General features: G+C 40.3%; 1 protein-coding gene across 1 annotated transcript; it reads right to left on the bottom strand.

The window, feature by feature from the left end:
• Window positions 1-471: 471 nt before the first annotated feature.
• Window positions 472-3,980, bottom strand: LOC145088594 (arginyl-tRNA--protein transferase 2-like). Its single transcript, XM_079026965.1, has 6 exons — window positions 3,658-3,980; window positions 2,801-2,839; window positions 2,457-2,607; window positions 1,326-2,372; window positions 900-1,254; window positions 472-810 (listed from the first exon to the last, which is right to left on the bottom strand). The coding sequence occupies exons 1-6, from the start codon at window positions 3,806-3,808 to the stop codon at window positions 694-696; spliced, it is 1,860 nt and encodes a 619-aa protein (XP_078883091.1). The 5' UTR covers window positions 3,809-3,980; the 3' UTR covers window positions 472-693.
• Between the last annotated feature and the right edge of the window lie 19,427 nt (window positions 3,981-23,407).

Genomic DNA, 23,407 nt, shown 5'->3' with positions numbered 1-23,407 from the left:
TTTTACTTCAATCAACCTTAAAAAGTCACATTATTTTGTTACTGGCTCTTTTTAACCCCAAATATAAAGGCCAAACTTTAAAGCTTCTAAAAACCGACATTTTAGAGGTTGGTTGGAATGAAATCACTATTTTAATGTTTGTGAGTGGAGAAGCTCTTAGCTAAACACCCTCAAAGTTAAACACAATTATAAATAAAGACAATTATAAGATGATTTTACATGCACCCATAACTCATATGATGTGTATTTCTTTGTTTTCTTACTAGGTACCTTATTAACTTACATCTCTAACATAAATGATTAGTTTGATGCCAAAAAAAAGGTCCAGGGAAAAGAAATATACAAGATAGAATGCTAAAATTTTATTTATTACTCGATTAAAGAGGAAGGAAAAAGTGTAGTAAAGATGAGGTTTCTTATGATTTTATCCCCACGAAAATTGGTTGAGAGCCTATTTTATGCGAATCACAATTTGTACACCAAAAAGTAATTTATAAAAATCCAAGCATCCAAGAACGGAGTAGTAAGTTGAGTGTGGTTAGGATATATGATTATATTCTAGTGAAACCACAAAAGATGAAACAACAAACGTGATTTTCTTTTTTTTTTTTTTAACAAATGATATGAAAGTAGGAGCTCTTGTTCTGAAAAGCATTTCAACCTTACTTGCTTCTGATGATTTCTGAATATGCATCAACCAAGCGAATAAATCATTCTCTCAGACAGATCCGTACCCACAACCGTCGCGTATTTATGCAACTGATTTTCCAGATAATTTCTTTCATTCGCTCCAAAAGCTTGTCGTATGTCCTTCAATTCAAATTTCAAAATTCAAAATTCAAAATTCAAAACAAACATAAGGATCACAATATTTTGAGTATGAGCTTAGAAATATGTACCTTGTATTTCAGATGCATTCCCTTCAAACCAATAACAATATTACTCACATCTTTTTGCATTTCTACAGGCGTCAGACTACCTGTTCCATCATCATCATCAGACTCATCAGACTCATCAAAAGCAACTTCAGACATTTCTTCATCCCCATCCATACGAACATCATTTGATCCTTCTCCAAATCGCTCATCTTCTTCTTCCTCTTCACCTCTTTGAGTTTGATCTTCCACCACATTCTTCTTATTATTATTATTATTAGCTGACATATCTCCCTCATCTAGCAAGTTAGCATAATCAGACAACACAACATACGCCTTTCTATCAAGCAACCTCTTTGCAATATCAAAAGAAACCCACCTGTTTATCAAAAAAAAAATTAAAAAACTTCATATATTTTTATTTTTTATATCATCTTTAAACTAACTTACTGATAACGAAGAGGACAGAGAAGCTCAGATGGGCGATAAGCTGCTTTGTATCTCATCTTGCTACAAGAGTGAATATAATAGCCAAGATAATAATACTGCAAGCTAGAACAATGTTTTTCATTCTCTCTCACCCAATTTATTTCTTGTAATGCCGAGTATTTACCCAGTGACAAAGAGGCAAGATCCGGATCCCAAAACAAATATTTACTGGATAAACATTTAGGAAGAATATCAATCACACCAACTGCAATCAGCTTCCCATTAATCAAATACTGTTGATGAAAAGAACCGAATCCACAAGGTGGAACACTGACATCACCATTTGTGGGGACAAAAATCAAAGGACTGTCCACCAAAAACCGTTTGTAAGAGCTTTCAGTCACGTGATCCGGTGTGTCGTTATGCACTTTAATTTGGTATCTCCTGTATAGCGCGTACTCTTCCGGGTCAAACCCGGATCTTTTTAAACGGATCTCAAGACTCTGTTTATTTACAGAAATACCCTTGGTGCCACTGGTGGAAGAAGAGTCTTTACAAACCGAAGAAGGCTTTCCGGTTATTGATTCCGTGTGTGGTGGTTGTATCTCGGTGGAATAGAAGTTTATATGTCCGTTGCAAGCTTTCACAGACAAATGGAGAGGTGGTGTTAAATTACTTAAATGCCCTGATAGCATTTCCGCGATCAGTTTCGGGTTCGGGTCGATGCTTTGGTTGTCTTTTTGGATAGTCTTGTTGCCTCGTTTTAAAGCAGCGGATATCTGAAAAGAAATGTTGCTGGAGTACAAAAGGTCATGTGCTTCTTCGGCTTGTAACTTGCGTTTCGATGGTGCAACGGGTTTTACGGAAGCTTTAGGGGCATTTATGTCATTTGGGAACTCCCCGCATTGGGTGCATGTGACTACTATGGAATCGATCTCGTTGGATAAATAGTTCTCGATGCTGTTATCTGGTTTACCATGATCATCACTATCTGAAAGGCGGATTGCATCACTTGATGGCTCGTTTTGTTCGTCTGGTTTCTTAACAGTCAATGAACCTTCTAGAAACCTGAAATTAAGTTGGTGTAAGATTATAAATTTGTTTGAAAAAGAGAGAAGGAATAGAAAGTTGATTTTTATAATGTATGATCACCTTTGCATTCGTTTGGATACACGGACTTGCTCTTTGGAAGGAACAAAATCACTTGCTTTCAAACGAATTGTGTATGAGGGGCAACATGTCTTTTCCATCTCAGGCTTGTAGAGGAAACAGCCAGATCTCCTCCAACCTCTGTCAAGAAGAGCTAACAAAAGAATAAAAGATGTTATAAATATTCTAACAAAAAAAAAAATTGGAGTATGAATCCAGAATTTTGGGTATAGGTGATCCATAGAGGATTTAGTAATACTATCATTATGTAGGCATTTCAGTGGTTATTACTTAATACTAGCTATAGGACATAAAAATTTTATGGTTATTAAGGTATACAAACTAACCTTGGTAGTCATGAACAGTCAAACTGTGTGCCCATAAACCTGCAAGATCAAGAAAATGAAATTTACATGGGAAAAATGTGCATAAAACTGTCTATTTATGTTCTACTTGCATATAGAATCAAAGGGAGAAAAAAGAATGCTCGTTTATAACCAATTTTGGTGGGCTGGCTTCTGGTGCACAATGAAGGTCGAAACTTGAAGACTTTCCAATTTTCTAAATTTTGACCAACAAACTCATTTATTTGGGATGTAGGTATATTTTTTACAACTATATTAATCATTAAGATCACATATATCATCTGTTTTTGGTGCGCACTAGGTGATAGTGTATGGAATATAGATAAAAGTAACTTGATAAAGTCTTTAATCTCTCTATCACGCTATGGAATGTAAGATTTTCGATGTCAAACCTACAATTCTCCCATGGATGTTGGATGTAGGTAACTTGTAAATCTACATCGGATATGCTACTCTAATGTCGTTATCAATCTTTTCCGAAAAGTTTACAATCCACATCAACTTTAATGTAGAAAGCATCTTGTTTTATTGATAAAGTCAAACTTGAGCTCTATGGACAAAGAATGGAATACCCAATACAGCGCTAAATTAGCTGTTGTTCTAAGTCGTTTTGCACATTCTATACCCCTTCCCCGGAGGGAAAAAGTTCCTGAACAATCGCACAAGAACAATCTAGTTTTAACTAGATAGAACTAAAATATTAGGTATCAAAGTCCCCTGGAACACGAAGATCACAGATGGCACTATTTCAAATGAAATCATACACATAAACCTAATCATATAAACATTATCATGACATATGCGCGCAACCGATCAGTAAAATCTATAAACCAACTAACCGTGAGTAATACTGGTGTTGGAGCCGGATTTGCAATAACCGCAAGAGCTTCTCCGGCGACCAACGTCGACGACGACGCTTTCGCCTCTACCATTATTGATGTTACTGCTGCTACTGCTAGCTTCGGTCTTGATCTTCCTCTTATCCGCCATATATACCCAATCTTTTGGTCAATCCTTCATTTCATCGGTGAGAATTGCTAGATTACTACAGCTCATCACAGGAAAACTTCGATCGGAGAACAAAATCGACGATGGGACGATTAGGTCACCCAACCATAGCTCGTACACGCTACTCTTTAATTTATTTCAAATACCCTGTTTAGAAACGTAGCATTTATTTTTGTAGAAGCAATTTTAAAATATTACGTGATAAAGATAAAGATTAGAAAGAAAATTATAAAAAAGTTTTACAAAGAAAATTATGTGATAATTGAATGTAGAACAATAAGTATAAGAAAAATAGTTATTTATTAAAATAATTATAAAAATTGAGGTGATATTCTTGAGAAATTCTAGTTTTTGAATATTTAAAAAAAAATGATATTATCTTTATCTTCTTCTTTTTAATGACAAAATTGTCCCTATGGTATTCACAAAAGTGTGGATATAGTCCAAAAAGTTTTCAACTTGCATGGAACGTCCAAAATCAAGAATTTTCCGTGGTTTTGATACCTTGAGAACTTGAAAATATTGTTTTACCCTTTTCATTTCTTTTTTCCATTTTTTAATTTTATATTAATACCATAAAAATATTCTACCCACGGTAACCCCCTCCCTCTCTTTTTGACTTTCTTTCTCTCTTTGACTTGCTCTCCCCTTCACTTTTTCACTGCCATTATTATTGTCTCCGTCTTTCTATATGTTAAGCACTTTAACCTGCATAACTCACATTTGTCCATCTTGTTCTTCACATCAACTGATCAAATATCAAAACACAAAAAACACTTCACATGTAGATACACATACCTGCAACTAAAAAAACAACTACATCTCAAAAAAAAACCACCATCCCCTCTCTCAATCTCTCTCTCTCTCTCTCTCTCTCTCTCTCTCTCTCTCTTACAACACATTTAATATAATCGATGACTACACAAGAATATTAGGGAGTGGTGGGGGTTCATCTAAACCGTTCATGCCAGAAACCAACTTGTAACCTTTTCGAAGCTAGACATTCTCGCCATAAAATGGTAGAAGTCGTTCTTTAAGATATGGAGAACAAAAAAAACTATGAGATGGATCAGACAAATGGGGAAGAAGTAAATAAATTGATTCTCATCCCCCAACCCATTCCCGTCTCTACCGCCTCCATTCCCTCCTTCATTCTCCCGTTGTTGGTTGCCCCAACACCAACAACCAACTGAAGAGCATTGGTTCCTTAGGAATCCCAAATTGAAGATGCAACACCAAACCTAATCAAGTAAAAACGGGATTTCTTCGACGGAGATCATAGTTGAAGCAAGCCCCACTTCTGGTGAACATAATCAAGAAACCCAAAATAGAAAAAATTAGGTTTTTTGTCAACAACTTCTCAACTATTGGAACCGATCAAGATGTAGGTCCTAAAGTACAAATAATATTCGTTTTTGGCCTCTGTGTACCTATTAGTTGTAGGCTTTGATCAGTCGCCATTTGATCCATATTCTTTTGGATCGATCGCCTCTGTTATTTATTCATTGGAAAACACCACTCGCTCCTCCCTCATCTGTAGCGTGTACATCCCTTGGGGACAACGAAAAGGGTTGGTGCTGGAATCTTGGCTTTTCTTGTTGGTTCTGGTTTTAAGGTGTTTTGGTTTGTGATTAGGTGAAAAAGTGGTGAAGTGAAGGAGTTTGATGGGGTATCATGTTGCAAATGGGGGATTCAAGGGAGAAAAAACGGGATAAATGGGGAAGATGGATAGAGAGAGGGAGAGAAAGAGAGAGAGAGAGAGAGAGAGAGAGAGAGAGAGAGGGAGAGAGAGAAAGAGATAGAGGGGAGAAAGAGGGGGAAAGAGAGAGAGAGAGAGAGAGAGTGTGTGTGTGTGTATGATGGGTTTTGAGCACTACATCATTCATATGGTGTACATGCAACCTTAATGCTTTAGATCTAGGTTTTTCTCAAGTTATACATGCAATACTAATCATCCAAAGCATGAACCCTAACTAGCATACAATTTTCAAGATTTTCAACATGAAACAAGATTAGAAAAATACATTTTCCTTGTATCTTGTAGATCTTGACCTTCAAGAGTTTAGTGCCTCAATTGTTGCACCTCTAGTGAGTCACACACACCAAGTAGCAATGGAGGATTATGAGAAAGAGGTGAGAGGCTCCTAAAATCGGCTAGGGTATTCTCTTGAATGTAAGTGGACGATTTCAATGTGTCATGGGGTCTTTATATAGTTGTGCAATTAGGGCATTTGACTGAAACCCTAATTCTCTGCTTATGCCTTAAGCAATCCAGTAGATCCTTCCAAAAGGCCTCTTATGGACGAAATCTATGTGGGTTATACATAAGATTTCGTCCATCCCTTCTTAGGGATCCACAAGCCCAACTTTGCAACTATCATATAATTGCGATATTAGTCCCCATAATTTAATCAGCCTCTTTTGAACACCAAATTAATTCCAAATTAATTTATGATCAATACTAATTAAATAATATGATTTCTCAATTAATATATTATTCTTATAATATATTAATAAATCATAATTAACTTCTTTCTCCATAATTCATCACATCAAATAGCTATGGTGAAGGCAACCCAAAAGAATCATGTTGTTATCGGTTCAAGTACATACTGATTATAGTTATGTGCTTAGACACCTAATTCAATAGGGTACAGGTGGTGTGGGCGGGCCCCTTTCTTTTTCTTTTTCTTTTTCTTTTTTTTAAATGTTAAAAAAAAGAGTAAATAAAATCAAAAGTAAAATTAAAAGGGTAAAAATGTCATTTTAACTTTTATAGGGACCAAAACCACAAAAAAAAGAATCTGATTTTGGACCAATGGTGCAGGTTGAAAAGATTTTGGACTCTATCCGGCGATATGGTAAAAAACGACATGAAACTTGTATCCGATTTGACCGGAGAATCTCGAAGTCAACCTGGGATATGGTATCCTAAAATAAAAAAGTAGGGATGAGATAGGGTAGGGATACCCCTAGTCCCTAATTTCGTGATATTAATATATAAAAATAATACAAAACATATATTTGTAGTAAATTTATAATACTTAAAATTTGATTCAAGTAACCCAACTCGTTAGATTATTTAGTTGAATTTATATTTATTTATTTTTTTCTATCTAATTTAACCTCATATAATTATTTGATTAAAAATTGGCTTTTTTCAAAAGTCTTAATCTGTTTTTTTTTTAATATTTTAATAACTATTTGTTTGGTTAGAATAAATTCGAAATTAAAAAAAAAATCTTTGAATATATATATATATATATATATATATATATATATATATATATATATATATATATATATATATATATATATATATATATATATATGAACAAAACATCAAAAAGAAAATTTTAAAATATTTAAGCCACAAACAGTCCATGACTTGCTTACTCTTTGGAGAGGTCCTCGAGAGTTTCGACATATTAAGGTGGTGTTTGTTTTCATTAAAAAAAAAACTTCTTCAAACCACTTTTTGTTGCGGCGCAGCACACGTGCAACACTTTCCCTTTCGCAGCACTTTGTTTTTTGGAAGACTTCAGACTACAAAACTTTTGCGCGTGTGCTACGTGGCGCAGCACTTAACTTGCCTCTTCAAACCTCTTCAACTTTCATTTTTTTCCAAGTGTTTTTTTTAGAATTTTGGTATAACTTATTTTTTTTAACTTTTGTTTTTTTTAAACTTTGATTTTTAAATTTTTTTTTGTTGCTGCTGTTTCTGTTAATAAAAATTTTAGTTTTCGTTGCATTTTTTTTAACATGTGTAATTTTTTACAAATTTTGTAGACATCGTTTGCAATACTTCTTAATTTTTTTATTATTTTCTTTTTTTATGTGTTCTAAAATTAGTTTTTTTCTAGAATAAAATTGTTAGCTTTTTTATATTTTTAAAATTTTTTTTTTTAACTTTTAAATTTTCGTTATTTTACATGTTCATTTTAGTATTTTTTTTTTTCAATGTTTTAAAACTAGAATTATTAAAATTTAAGTGTTGAGAACTATTTTCAGTTTATAAAATTAATTTATTTAAATTTCAGTTTACTGTAGCAGTCTGCAGACGTTAAAAAAACAAACATGCTTTTTATTATAGGTTGCAGCCGTTTGTTCCACCTCTTCTGCTACAGAGGATTGCAGAGGTAGTCTGCATACTTCATAAAGTTTCTGTAACACCATAAAAATTTAAACAATTTTTCGCATTTTCAAAACACCTTCCCATTCATATTTATTATAAAAATCTCAATGTATCACATCTCAATTCATAAAACATATCCCAAGATCAAAAGAACATATAAAACTCCGTGTGTGTGTACGAATCATGCTGACGCCTTCCCACAATCGTCACTAGTACCTGAAACACATAACACAAAACATTGTAAGCATAAATGCTTAGTGAGTTCCCCAAAATACCACATATAACACATATTAGCCACTCGATGTTATAGCTCTGTGGGCCCTTGGGCCCTAACTCTGTGGACCCTCCGGTCCTAGCTCTGTGGACCTTCCGGTCCTAACTCTGATATACACACGGCATAAGTCACATAGAAATAATGCAGTGCAACACATCATATAGATAGCATACAAGATACTCTATCTCATAACTCTGGTTACCTACTCAATGTAAAGTATAGTGAGAAGACTCACCTCGGGTGTCTCGGTAAATCTCTAACTCGGTAAAATCTGGTCTAGCCTCCGCCTAATCACATGGATAAACACCCTAATCAATATCACTCTCAAAGGCTAGACTAAACTCTCTCTTGGCACTCTCAGAAGAGAAAAAGACCATTATACCCCTCCCATGGCTCAACGACCCAAATATTGACCAAACCCTAAAAGTCAACAAAAGTCAACCCTCTCCGGGTTACGCTGCGCGTACCAAACATGTACGCTGGGCGTACTCGACAACCTCATAGAAACGGGGGAACGCGACCCCTACGCCCCGCATACTGGGTTTACGCCCGGTGTAACTCCCAGTTTCAGTCTTCTTTGATTTTTGGGTCTTAATCAGTTAAGACTTGCGTCCAAATTCCAGACCTGACTTCTATAATACGACTTAATCCATAAAGTCGGTGACTTTAAGCCTTTGCATGGTTGTGGAAGTCACCAACACCCAAACCACCCCATTTCCAACCTTTAGAGGTCCATATCTCATGCATGAACAACTTTTGACAACCAAGACTGGATTTTTATCACATAACAACCCTAAATGGGTTAGCATGGGACAGATCTCGGCTTCTAAGAGCTCATTAACTCATAAAGCTATCAACTTGGGGACAAAAACCCTAAAACTTCTCTTACAAGGTATGAACAGAAAAGATGTAAAGCTTGAAGCTTTTTTCACTGCTAATCTCGGATCCACAACCTTGAGCTCTAACTCTTCCTTTTCCAAGGCTTTCACTTTGCTCCAAATGGCCAAGAACACACTACAAGGATCTCCTAGACACTCCATTGCTATATGAACGAGATTTAGGGTTTAGGAATGATAATGCTCTGGGAAAGGTGGCCAACAAAAGGGCCATAAGGTTGCTTAAATAGGGAGGCTCAAGGAATCATGGTTTCTCTTCTGGGCCGGGTACGCCCCGCGTACTTGGCAATCCTTCACGATCAGAACGCGGACAAGTACGCCGAGCGTACACCTCAGTACGCCCCACGTACCTGCCTGATGGGTTTTGTCCATATGAACATTCCTATGTGCACATGCAAACCCTAATGCTTGGATCTAGGTTTCTCTAATCAAACATGCATTGAATCCAAGACTTCTAATGACTAATAGAGCATAATAACATAAGAAATCAGAATTAGAGGTTTACCTTGAATCACTTGCTTGATCTTCTTGTCCTTGGAGCTTTAGAGTCACAATTGTCACTCCTTTAATGGATTACAAACACCAACTAGCAAGAGGATGATTTGAGAGAGAGGAGAGGGAATCAAAATCGGCCAGGGTTTCTTCTAAAGCATAGGTGTCGATTTCCCTTGACCCCTAGGGTCTATTTATACTAGTGAGGCTCCTAGGGTTTCACCCTTAAACCCTAATTGGATAACTTAGGCCCTAAGCAATCCAATACCCTAATTGATAAGCCTTTGGACGATTTCAAGGCCTATCCATAGTCCTTAAACCGCCCCCCTTTATCCATAAGGGATTTATAGCCCAAAGTACAACTATCAAACATTTGACAGTTTATGCCCCTTTATTCATTTAATCTCTTTAAGTCACCAAATTAATTCTTAATTAATTTATGACTTATATTAATCAAATAATAATAATATTATTCCTTATATTATTCTCATAATATATTAATAATATTTCTTCTCTCATAATAAATCATCCTGTCAAGTTGCTATGGTGAAGGCAACCCAAAAGGACCATGCACAACCCGGTCAAATACTAGCCTAATATAGTTGCAGCCTTAGACACTATTCAAACAGTCTCCCACTTGGATAAGTCTAGTAACTATATACACAAGTATAATCCGATTAGCAATCGTAGCTCTCAAAGACGTTGTCAAACTCTGATCTAATCAATCTTGTCCTTTAGATAAGAGATCGTACAGTCCTCTGTTTAGATATCATGCTGACAATTCTATGGAACCAATTTGTCTAGCATTTGGTTTCTCGATCTCCGATTCATTTGACATAGAACTTAATCGAACACATCAATTCAGTTCTGACCGGGCCCAACACATAAGTCAAATCAAATCATCGAGCAGCCGAGATATCGCTTTTACCCTCTTAGGATAAAAGTAACAGATAAACCTCGACTTATATGCATTTACTTATTCATTAATCAACTATACACAACAATGTGTTTTATAACATCAAGTTACTGATGCGGTTTCGCATTATCAATGTACAACCAATTAACAAATAACAAACCATATATCTTGGTTTTAAGACCATATGATATTATCGTCTTGCGATCACCCTTTTTATCACATTCCATAAGGTGATTCCAGCAAGCGCGGGTTTGTTCCAATGCTCAAAACTAGTTCATAAGCACTCATGAACGTTGCAGCAACCTTTTGCTATGTCTAATACCATTTAGATAATCTACGCACCAATTCATGACAATCTTCATTCATATCTACTTCCAACATATGAACGATTGTGGACAATTTGAATAATTCGATTATTCTTAATAAACTCAATTATTCTGGAAGTCAAAACATGCAAAGTGAAACAATAGTTAAACAATTAACATAAGACAGTAACATTACTCATAAATAATACTCTTTTATTTAATCATCAAATGTTAATTACATTTATCTATTACACGTTTCTACTACTATCTAATCTATACTAATATCATCCTTCAGCCCAATACTCCTAGCATGCTGCAAGTGCTTAACCCTACTCAGTCCCTTCGTAAGCGGATCTGTTGGGTTATCTTCTGATGATATCCTCTTCACCACGAGTTGTCCTTCTTCTACACGATGTCTAATAAAGTGATATTTTCTGTCGATATGTCGAGATCTACCATGATCCCTCGGTTCCTTGGTCAAGGCAACCGCTCCTTCATTATCACAGAAAATCTCCATGGGCTCCTTTATGGCAGGTACAACTCCAAGATCACCGATGAAGTTCTTCAACCATATTGCCTCCTTCGACGCTTCGCTCGCTGCAATGTACTCTGATTCACACGTTGAATCAGCTACAGTTTCTTGCTTGGAACTTTTCCAAGTTACTGCTCCTCCATTTAGGGTAAAGACCCAGCCCGACTGCGAACGGTAGTTGTCCCAGTCGGTCTGAAAGCTGGCGTCACTATACCCTCGCACCTTCAAGTCATCACTCCCTCCGAGGACTAAGAACCATTCCTTCGTCCTCCTAAGGTACTTAAGGATATTCTTGACCGCAATCCAATGGGCTCTGCCAGGGTTCCCTTGATATCTACTAACCATGCTCAAAGCAAAGGCTACATCAGGGTGAGTACAAGTCATAGCATACATGATTGAGCCAACTGAGGAAGCGTATGGAACTCGGCTCATTTCTGCTATCTCAGCTTCGGTACTCGGACTTTGAGTCTTACTCAACTTGGCATTGCTTTGTATCGGTAATTCTCCCTTCTTCGAGTTTTCCATACTAAAACGTTTTAGTACTTTATCTAAGTAAGTGTTCTGACTAAGTCCTATTAGTCTCTTACTTCGTTCTCTCACTATCCTTGTTCCCAAAATATAGGAAGCCTCTCTGAGGTCCTTCACAGCGAAGCACTTCCCGAGCCAGGACTTAACCTCCTGCAGAGTCGGGACGTCGTTTCCTATGAGTAGTATGTCATCGACATACAGAACGAGGAAGCTTACTATACTCCCACTGGCTTTGACATATACACATGATTCATCTTCGCTTCATACAAATCCAAACTCTTTGACTTTTTCATCGAAGCAAAGATTCCATCTGCGAGACGCTTGCTTAAGTCCATAAATGGACTTCTCAAGCTTACACACTCTATTTGGATGCTTTGGATTGACAAAACCCTCTGGCTGAGCCATGTAAACATCCTCAGCCAACTTCCCATTAAGGAAAGCGGTTTTGACATCCATTTGCCAAATCTCATAATCATGAAATGTGGCAATAGCTAGCATCACTCTAATAGACTTTATCTTCGCAACTGGTGAGAAGGTCTCATCATAGTCAACTCCGGGAGTTTGAGTAAAGCCCTTTGCAACCAATCGCGCCTTATATGTGTGTACGTTTCCATCCACGTCGGTCTTCTTCTTGAAGATCCATTTGCACCCAACGGTCTTACGTCCGGGCACTTTATAAACTAAATTCCAAACTTGGTTGTCATACATGGACTGGATCTCGCTGTCCATTGCCTCTTTCCATTTTGCAGACTCTGGGCCTGCCATGGCTTCCTTATAGCTAGTAGGTTCATCTAAATTTATTAGTGTACCATCACTAATATACGTATCCCCTTCGGTAGTAATATGAAAACCATAAAACTGGGGTTGAACTCTAACTCTTTCGGAACGTCTAAGAGGTAATGACTCGTCAATCGGTTCAACCGAAGTTTCCTCCTCGGGTTGAGTGCCAGCGATAGAGGTTCCTTCATCTATCGACTCTTGAATCTCTTCAAGCTCGATTTGCCTCCCATTGTCTCCTTGGCTTATGAGTTCTCGCTCTCGGAAAACTCCTCTCCTCGCAACAAAGACAACATTGTCCTTCGGTCTATAGAAGAGATATCCAAAGGATTTCTGCGGGTAGCCGATGAAAATACATCGCTCACTACGAGGTTCGAGCTTGTCGTGAGTATCTCATCTTAAGAAAGCCTCGCAACCCCAAACCTTGATATGTGCTAACGAGGGAGCTTTCTCTGTCCACATCTTGTGAGGTGTTTTGGCAACCTTCTTAGTAGGGACTCGGTTAAGGATGTGGGCGGCAGTCTCTAAGGCATACCCCCAAAATGAGATAGGTAGTGAAGCACGACTCATCATAGAGCGAACCATGTCTAACAAGGTTCAATTACGCCTTTCTGCCACACCATTCAACTGCGGTGTCCTAGGTGGCGTCAATTGTGAAACTATTCCACACTCCTTGAGATAGTCGTGGAATTCAAGACTTAGGTACTCTCCTCCTCGATCGGATCGAAGCATCTTGATTTTCCTGCCCAATTGATTCTCCACTTCATTCTTGAACTCTTTGAACTTTTCAAACGTTTCTGACTTTTTCTTGATTAAGTAGATATACCCATATCTACTATAGTCATCGGTAAAAGTCACATAGAAGCGGTTCCCATCCTTTGTGGTTGATCTAAACGGTCCACATACATCGGTATGTATGAGGTCCAATAGACCCTCGCCCCTTTCACACGTACTAGTGAAGGGTGACTTAGTCATCTTTCCAAGCAAACAAGACTCGCATGTGTCATCTTCCCTAAGGTCGAATGACTCCAACACTCCATCCTTTTGGAGTTGGGCTATGCGCTTCTTGTTGACATGTCCAAGACGACAATGTCACAAGGATGCTCTATCCATACCATTGGAAGAATCCATGCATAAAACATCATTTCCTAAGTTATCTACAATCATAACAGTTTCATAAATTCCATTACATGGTATTGCTTCAAAATATAAGACACCATTTAGATAAGCAAGAATAGAACCATTCTCATTATTAAAAGAAAATCTAAAACCTTGTCTAAACAAACCATGAAATGAAATGATGTTTCTTACCATTTGTGGCGAATAACAACAATTGTTCAAATCTAAACATAAACCATTCCTAAGCACTAAAGAATACACTCCAATCTTGGTCATAGGCGACGATCTTCTGTTCCCCATGATTAGATTTATTCTTCCATGCTCCACATCCCTATTTATTCTTAGTCCCTGCAATTCAGAACAAATGTGGTAACCACAACCGGTATCAAGGACCCAAGAAATAGCATGAGATGAATCGTTAGATTTAATTGTGTATATACCTGCGAAAGACGGCTTGATCTTTCCTTCCCTTATGGCTTGCAGGTAGTCTGGGCAGCTTCTCTTCCAATGCCCTATTTTATGGCAATGATGGCACTCTGCCTCTTTTGGGTTAGGGTTAGGCTTAGCGGGATCAACTTTGGTCCCACTAGAAGAGGAACCATCTCGGGACTTTCCCTTGCGGTGGCTCTTAGACAGAGCCTTCCTCTTCTTGCCTCTTCCTTACCCAATGGCCAAAACAGGAGCAGCGGGTGGATTGGAAGTGGGTGCAATAGACTTGTCCTTGAGGTTGCTTTCAGCAACCCTAAGGAGACCTTGGAGCTTACTTAGGGTGACCTCTTCTTTGTTCATGTGGTAGGTCATCCAAAATTGATTGTAACACGGAGGCAAAGAGTGAAGCACCATGTCGATCGCCAAGTCTTCCCCAAAGTCAACATTCAACTTGCGAAGACGATCGACATACCTTTGCATCTTTTGCAGGTGCACGGTTAGAGATTCTCCATGACCCGTTTTGGCGGAAATCATGTTAGTGAAAATCTCGTAACGCTCCTGCCTCGCGTTTTGGTGGTATCTCTCCAACAAGTCTTGGTGAATTTCATACGGATACATGTCCTCGTAGGACTTTTGGAATTCGGCGTTCATTGTGGCTATCATGATGCAATGAACCTTCGTCGCATCACGTTCATGAGTCTCGAAAGTAGTCATTTCAGCCGTAGTAGCGATTTCTGGGTTGATCTTCTCGAGCTTCTCATCGAGGACATACTCTTTGTCCTTTGTAGCGAGCAATCGTGCGAATGTATCTTATCCATTCGCTAAAGTTCGTCCCATCAAAAGTCACCTTTTGGCAAAGGCTCATCAATGTGAACGAACTAGCAGTAGCGTTGTTCGCGTTCGACATCTACAAATAAAAAGGACAAAGATAGATTAGAATTTGAATCCCTAATTATCACCCAATAAGAAAAATTAGGGCTAGGATCCAACAACAATATTTACATATTAGAAAAGGGATGTCGTAATCTAACATGCAAACAATTTGAAGGTAAGTGAATGACGATTCACTAATTCTCCACCATGAAAACATAACTTCAAGTTCTAAATGTATTGAGAATTCTTAGGTTTGGATGAGATTCATTGAACCTTTTCAATGTCATGTTTAAATCTCAATATGCCCCTCTCGTTTGTGACTGGGATACCGAGGATCACAAAGTGGGTGTGAATTACCATGCAAATTCACATGGTGCCTTCATTGTAACAATCACCTATTCGATGTGTCGGTAAACCACACACGCTCCATCGAACTATGATAAACAATGAATCACCCTTTGCCACCTTTGCTTAGAACCAATTAGTGTGCCGGTAAACCACACACGCTCCACTAACTTCTTAGCAAGGGTGCAAAGTGTAATTTCATGGGATTGCATCAATTCACTTTTCCTAAAGTAACTAGGATTGGGAATTTTTGAAAAACATGTAGTTACTTTGTATTTCATATTATACTTTTAATGAAGAGATGAGGTTGCCCTATCCTACCCGTTCGGCTAACGATCCTCCACTGATCAAGCAAGTGGTGGGTGTGAGTGTACACCCATTAAGCGCCATTTTATAGGCTGCAACCTTATACCCGCCTTATAGACCGGCTTCGTGAATGAGGCCTACTAACGGTAAGACTAGCATTTTAATTATATATATATATATATATATATATATATATATATATATATGTCTTGTAATATTATATTAGTATAGGGTTGAATTTTAAACTTGTAAAATTCTAGGGTTTGAAATTTAAATTGTCTAAATTAAACTTTTAATCACAAAACATAAATTTCAAAACTTGAGGGCACGTTTTAAACTTTTCAAAACATAGGGGATCAAATAACAAATAATCTAAATTAACATTTAATCACATAATTATCCATATTTGATTTATTTAATAATTTCTTCAAAAACAATTTACCAATTTAATCAAAATAATTAATCAATTATCACATAAGGAAATAAATATTTTATTAATTGATAAATATCTTCAGTTAGATCAAGAATATACTCATATATATCACAAAATCGGATTTATATTGATCTAATATGATAAAGACAAGTATCTCAAAGATAAACAGTAAGAAATCCCGATATTTGCTCTTTCTGACGCTTGGACTCGCTGAGTACCCTAATGGACTCACGAGTCGAGCCTACTCGCCGAGTCCACTATGGGACTCGCCGAGTCCATCAGACAGAAACATAAAATTCGAATTTAGCAAGCATCAAACAAGCAACCAATGCATCAATTCAATAGAAACCAATCCAGTCTCTGATACCACTAATGGGTTTTGGCCATATGAACATTCCTATGTGCACATGCAAACCCTAATGCTTGGATCTAGGTTTCTCTAATCAAACATGCATTGAATCCAAGACTTCTAATGACTAATAGAGCATAATAACATAAGAAATCAGAATTAGAAGTTTACCTTGAATCACTTGCTTGATCTTCTTGTCCTTGGAGCTTTAGAGTCACAATTGTCACTCCTCTAATGGCTTACAAACACCAACTAGCAAGAGGATGATTTGAGAGAAAGGAGAGGGGATCAAAATCGGCCAGGGTTTCTTCTAAAGCATAGGTGCCGATTTCCCTTGACCCCTAGGGTCTATTTATACCAGTGAGACTCCTAGGGTTTCACCCTTAAACCCTAATTGGATAACTTAGGTCCTAAGCAATCCAATACCCTAATTGATAAGCCTTTGGACGACTTCAAGGCCTATCCATAGTCCTTAAAACCGTCCCCCTTTATCCATAAGGGATTTATAGCCCAAAGTACAATTATCAAACATTTGACAGTTTATGCCCCTTTATTCAATTAATCTCTTTAAGTCACCAAATTAATTCTTAATTAATTTATGACTTATATTAATCAAATAACAATATTATTATTCCTTATATTATTCTTATAATATATTAATAATATTTCTTCTCTCATAATAAATCATCCTGTCAAGTTGCTATGGTGAAGACAACCCAAAAGGACCATGCACAACCGGGTCAAATACTTGCCTAATATAGTTCCAGCCTTAGACACTATTCCAACACTGCCAACCAAACATCTTCTTATCAAGGGCTAAATATGACAATCATTCAAAGAAGAAGGTTCACAAGGTATACTTGATTTTTGAGATGTTACAATTCTCCCCCACTAGAATCAGACTTCGCCCCCGAAGTCTCACTCCGTGAACAACTCAGGTTGCTGCTCCCGCATCTCTGTCTTTGGCTCCCAAGTCAGCTCGGACCCACTCTGATGCTGCCACTGAACCTGAACTAGCGGCACCTCCTTGTTCCTTAAAACCTTAATCCTCCGATCCACTATCGTAACTGGTCTCTCGACATAATTCAGGCTCGCATCAACCTGAATATCCTCTAATGGCACTACCGCCGACTCGTCGGCTACACATTTCCTTAATTGAGATACGTGGAAGGTGTCATGAATCTGCCCCAACATCGCGGGTAACTCTAATCGATACGCTACCCTGCCGACCCTTGCGGTCATCCTGAATGGACCGATATACCGGGGCCCTAGCTTGCCCCTCTTCCTGAATCGGATCACTCCTCTCCAAAGAGATACCTTCATGAGTACAAAATCTCCGACCTGAAACTCGAGCTCGGATCGTCGCCTATCTGCATAATTCTTCTGGCGACTCTTGGCGGTCAACAACATCTGCCCGACCTGTTGTATCTGCTCTGTCGTTTGGAGCACTATCCCTATACTGCCCATCACTCGCTGCCCTACTTCTCCCCAGCAGATGGGAGTCCGACACCTCCTCCCATACAACAACTCAAAGGGTGGCATACAAATGCTCGAATGATGACTGTTGTTTTAGGAAAACTTAGCCAAGGGTAAATACAAGTCCCAACTCCCTATGACGTCCAATACACATGCCCGAAGCATGTCCTCGAGCGTCTGAATCGTCTGCTCGCTCTGCCCATCAGTCTGTGGGTGGTATGTGGTACTAAAATGCAGCCTCGTCCCCAACTCCTCATGATAATTCCTCAAGAACCTGGAAGTGAAACGCACATCTCGATCTGAGACGATCGAGATCGGTACTCCATGTCGCGATACCACCTCCCTCACGTACAACTCTGCCAGCCTCTCAGCAGAAAAGCTCTCACTGATAGCAAGAAAGTGAGCGCTCTTCATCAACCTGTCCACAATCACCCAAATTGCATCGACACCTCTTGCAGTCCTTGGCAATTTGGTGATAAAGTCCATGGTAATCTGTTCCGACTTCCACTTGGAAATCTCAAAGGCTGCAACTTACCATGCGGACGCTGGTGCTCGGCCTTAACCCTGCGACAAGTCAAACACCTCTCTACTAACCATGCGATGTCACTCTTCATACAGGGCCACCAATACTCTCTCTTCAAGTCTAAATGCATCTTAGTGGCCTCAGGATGTATCGAAAACCTCGATCGGTGTGCCTCCTCCATTAGAAATGGTACGTGCCCCGCCCACAAATGGCACCCAAATCCGACCCTGGAACGTCATAAGCCCTCGACTATTGGTGAGGAACTCCGATACCTGTCCGATAACCGCTCTCTCTTACGGTTCTCCGGTCTCACGGCCTCAGCCTGGGCCCCTTGAATGGTGTCCAACACCAGAGTCATCACTGTCAATCTCATACAAACGTCTTGTATCAGGGCGCTCTCTTCCCTACAACTCAGGGCATCGGCTACAACGTTAGCCTTGCCCGGGTGATACAGGATCTCACAATCGTAATCCTTTACCACATCTAACCATCTCCTCTAGCGCATGTTCAAGTTGGGTTGATCCATCAAATACTTCAAGATCTTGTGGTCCGTGTATATGGTCCACTGAACCCCATACAAATAGTGACGTCATATCTTGAGGGCGAACACCACAGCCCCCAACTCAAGATCGTGCGTAGGATATCTCATCTCATGAGGCTTCAGCTGCCTCAATGCATATGTTATGACATTCCCTCTCTGCATCAACACCGCGCCCAGACCTGATATCGACGCGTCACAATATACCACAAAGTCCTCCATTCCCTCCGGAAGGGCCAACACTAGGGCTTCGCACAACTTCTGGCGAAGTGTCTCGAAGGAGGCCTGCTGCTCCGAGCCCCAACTGAAAGTCACGCCCTTCCGGGTCATCCTGGTGAGAGGAACCGCAATCCTGGAAAAATCCTGAATGAATCTCCGATAATATCCGGCCAACCCCAGGAAACTCCTGATCTCCGAAGGGGATCTCGGTACTTCCCAGTTCATCACCGCCTCAATCTTGGACGGATCGACCAATATCCCATTCTGGTTGACGAGGTTCCCTAGAAACGGGACCTACCGTAACCAGAAATCACACTTGGAGAATTTGGCGTACAGCCTCTCTGATCTCAGAACTCCGAGGATCTCCCTCAAATGCTCCTCGTGCTGCTCTCTGATCTCAGAACTCCGAGGACCTCGAATACACCAATATATCATCAATGAACACGATCACCGAACGATCCAACATCGGCCTGCACACCCTGTTCATGAGATCCATGAACGTTGCCGGTGCATTGGTGAGCCCGAAAGGCATCACCACGAACTCATAATGCCCATAACGAGTCCTGAACGCCGTCTTCTGGATATCCTCATCATGCACCCTTATCTGATGATATCCAGACCTCAAATCAATCTTGGAGAACCAAGACGGTCCTTGCAACTGATCGAACAAATCGTCGATCCTCGGCAAGGGGTAACGGTTCCTGACCGTCAGCTTGTTCAACTCTCGGTAATCAATGCAAATCCGGTGTGAACCATCCTTTTTCTTGACAAAAAGGATCGGTGCTCTCCACGGCGAGCTACTCGGCTGAATAAACCCCTTTCCCCATCAGCTCCTGAAGCTGCGAGGATAACTCCTGCATCTCTGGAGGTGCATGACGATAAGGCGCCTTGGCGATAGGCGCTGCCCCCGGAACCAAATCGATACGGAACTCTACCTGCCTCTCGGGAGGCACACCTGACAACTCCTCAGGGAAAAAATCCTGGAACTCTCGCACTATCGGAACCTCATCAACTGACCTCAGTCTCTCTGAATCAACCCTCGTATCCATCACATACGCCACAAACCCACTGTAGCCCCGCTGTAGACTCTGCCTCGCTCTAGCGTCCGAACAAAATGCCGAACCAGAATGCGTACCCTCAATGTATACCGTAAGAACTCCCCCACTAGGGTCTCGTATGGTCACCAATTGCCGCTCGCAGTCGATAACCGCTCCCAATCTGCTCAACCAGTCCATGCCCACAATGACACAGACATCTCCCATAACAATCGGGACCAAATCAATCGGAAACCCAACGTCGAAAATCATGAGTACACATCCTCGAATCACATCCGTGGCATACACTGCTCTCTCGTCAGCTATGGAGACTCACAAAGGTCGACTCAACGCCTCACGACAAATACTGATGTGCTGACTAAAGGCTAACGACACAAAAGACCGACTCGCACCCGAGTCAAATAACACCAAAGATGGCATAGAACATACAAGAAATGTACCTACGCATATCACAATATAAGCATATCACCACGGACTCAGAATAAACATAAGAAAGAATACATACCGGCCACAACATCGGGCGCAGCGTGGACCTCCTTCCTAGTTAACTGGAAGGCTCTCCCTTGAGCCTTCGGTGCCTCGGTCTTCACTGGACGACTCTATGAAACTCTAACAGCAGCAGGGGCAGATCTCTGAGAAGCTCCCTGTGCTGACCCTCGCAGTTGTGGACACTCGGCCTTCCGGTGTCCGGTCTGGTTGCAGTGAAAACATACTGCAAACCCCTTGGGGCATTCCTAAGCCATATGCCCCTCCTTGCCACATTTGTAGCAAGACCTTACCCTACAAACCCCATCATGACCCTTGCCGCACTTGCCACAAGTGCGGCCCTTCTGGTTCCCCGCCTTCGGATCGGCGAGCTTGGCCCTCTTGGCTGCTGGCTGGGACTGTGCCGATCGTCGATCCCTCCCTTGAGACTCCGCCTCCTCCCTGGCCTGAGTCTCCAGCTCTATCTCTCTCTTCCGAGCATTTTCCTGAAGCTCGGTAAATGTCTGATATGATGAGTTCTCTACGAACTCCCATATGTCCCTCCTCAGAATACTCAAATATCAGATCATACGTGCCTGCTCGGTAGACACGTTCTCAGGGCAGAACATTGCCCTATCGTGGAACATCCTGGTAATCACTGTAATGGACCCAATACCCTACTTGAGGGTCAGAAACTCCTGTGCCAAACGATCCCTCTCCACCGGGGGAACGTACTCCTCACGGAACATAGCGGTGAACCTCTTCCAGGTCACCGCAGCAAGCTCAGCAGACGAAAAATGCACCGTCACAAACTTCCACCAGTCCTTCGCTCCCAAGCGAAGTTGGTTTAGCGCGAAGCTGACCCTCAAATGCTCTAGACACGAACACGTGTAAAAACACCCCTCAATATCAGAAACCCATCTCATCGCAGCAATCGGATCCTGCGTCCCATCAAACTCTGGTGGCTTCGTGTTGCTGAACTCCCGAAACAGCAACGAGTCACCCCCTTGCGGCCTAGCAGCAGCGACGGCTGCGGTGGCCGCAACAACAGCAACATCAGAAAGAGCAGCATAACGCTCGTCAAAAGTCTCGATCAAAGTGGTCTTGATAGACCCAAACATCTCCGGTATCTCTGCCCTGATGGCCGCAACCACCTCCTCGTGAATGATCCTACAGATCTCCTCATCACTAGTTCCACTACTCTCTGGTGTGTCCCGACCATGATGTCTCTGAAATACAACATACGAAATATCAGGGACTCTCTTGATTATACCTACACTCTATAACTCAACCCTACTTGACCTCTGGTACCCCGAAGATTCTTACTTGGACTGCGCACTGATCCGATGCCTCCAGTAGTACGGACCCAATACTACTGTCCATACCGCATCAACAATCACCCCAAGTCCTCCTCCCCGGGTCCCAAATCCCAAGTACTCTATTATAAATAATCATAGGCTATTCTCTAGCAGATCTCTCATAAACTCCTCGTTGCTATCTAATCACTCTCAAGCTTCCCTAGCAGCAAGACTCCTAGACTAAGGCATAACAAATCAGGCCACTCTAGTCCTAGTAAGAATACCTAGTCTAATCTAGCATGCTTAACATAACTCATCATATATCATAGCATAACATATCTCATAACACTTATTGTAAGGGTATTTTGGGAAATCACCGTTCGGGCGCTGGCTGATCGTACACACGGCTCTGCTCTGTTTGTTTCAAAACACTTTTACTCTTTGAAAATTATTTTATTATCAAAAATTTTCCTCAAATCCTCAATTTGAGTTCAGATACGCTCGAAGGTCATCCGAGTCCCTCAAACCAAGGCTCTGATACCAATTTGTAACACCGTAAAAATTTAAGCAATTTTTCGCATTTTCAAAACACCTTCCCATTCATATTTATTATAAAAATCTCAATGTATCACATCTCAATTCATAAAACATATCCCAAGATCAAAAGAACATATAAAACTCCGTGTGTGTGTACGAATCATGCTGACGCCTTCCCGCGATCGTCACTAGTACCTGAAACACATAACACAAAACACTGTAAGCATAAATGCTTAGTGAGTTCCCCAGAATACAACATATAACACATATTAGCCACTCGAGGATATAGCTCTGTGGGCCCTTAGGCCCTAACTCTGTGGACCCTCTGGTCCTAGCTCTGTGGACCTTCCGGTCCTAACTCTGATATACATACGACATAAGTCACATAGAAATAATGAGGTGCAACACATCACATAGATAGCATACAAGATACTCTATCTCATAACTCTGGTTACCTACTCAAGGTAATGTATAGTGAGAAGACTCACCTCAGGTGTCTCGGTAAATCTCTGACTCGGTAAAATCTGGTCTAGCCTCCGCCTAATCACATGGATAAACACCCTAATCAACAACACTCTCAAAGGCTAGACTACACTCTCTCTTGGCACTCTCAGAAGGGCAAAAGACCATTATACCCATCCTATGGCTCAACGACCCAAATATTGACCAAACCCTAAAAGTCAACAAAAGTCAACCCTCTCCGGGTTACGCTGTGCATACCAAACATGTACGCTGGGCGTACCCGACAACCTCACATAAAC

The sequence above is a fragment of the Lactuca serriola genome, chromosome 2, assembly GCF_051521515.1.
Source record: "Lactuca serriola cultivar US96UC23 chromosome 2, Lser_US96UC23_V15, whole genome shotgun sequence".
NCBI lineage: Eukaryota > Viridiplantae > Streptophyta > Magnoliopsida > Asterales > Asteraceae > Lactuca > Lactuca serriola.
Note: the sequence above shows the minus strand (reverse complement) of the source record. Positions and strands in the feature narration are given on the sequence as shown.

What these genes read in the sequence shown, in the direction of transcription:
- LOC145088594 (XM_079026965.1), bottom strand. Translation starts at nt 3,808, where the DNA reads ATGGCGGATAAGAGGAAGATCAAGACCGAAGCTAGCAGTAGCAGCAGT. An exon ending in CAACACCAGTATTACTCACG is followed by an intron (nt 2,840 to 3,657) that starts GTTAGTTGGTTT and finishes TTGATCTTGCAG; the next exon opens with GTTTATGGGCACACAGTTTG. An exon ending in GTATCCAAACGAATGCAAAG is followed by an intron (nt 2,373 to 2,456) that starts GTGATCATACAT and finishes ACTTAATTTCAG; the next exon opens with GTTTCTAGAAGGTTCATTGA.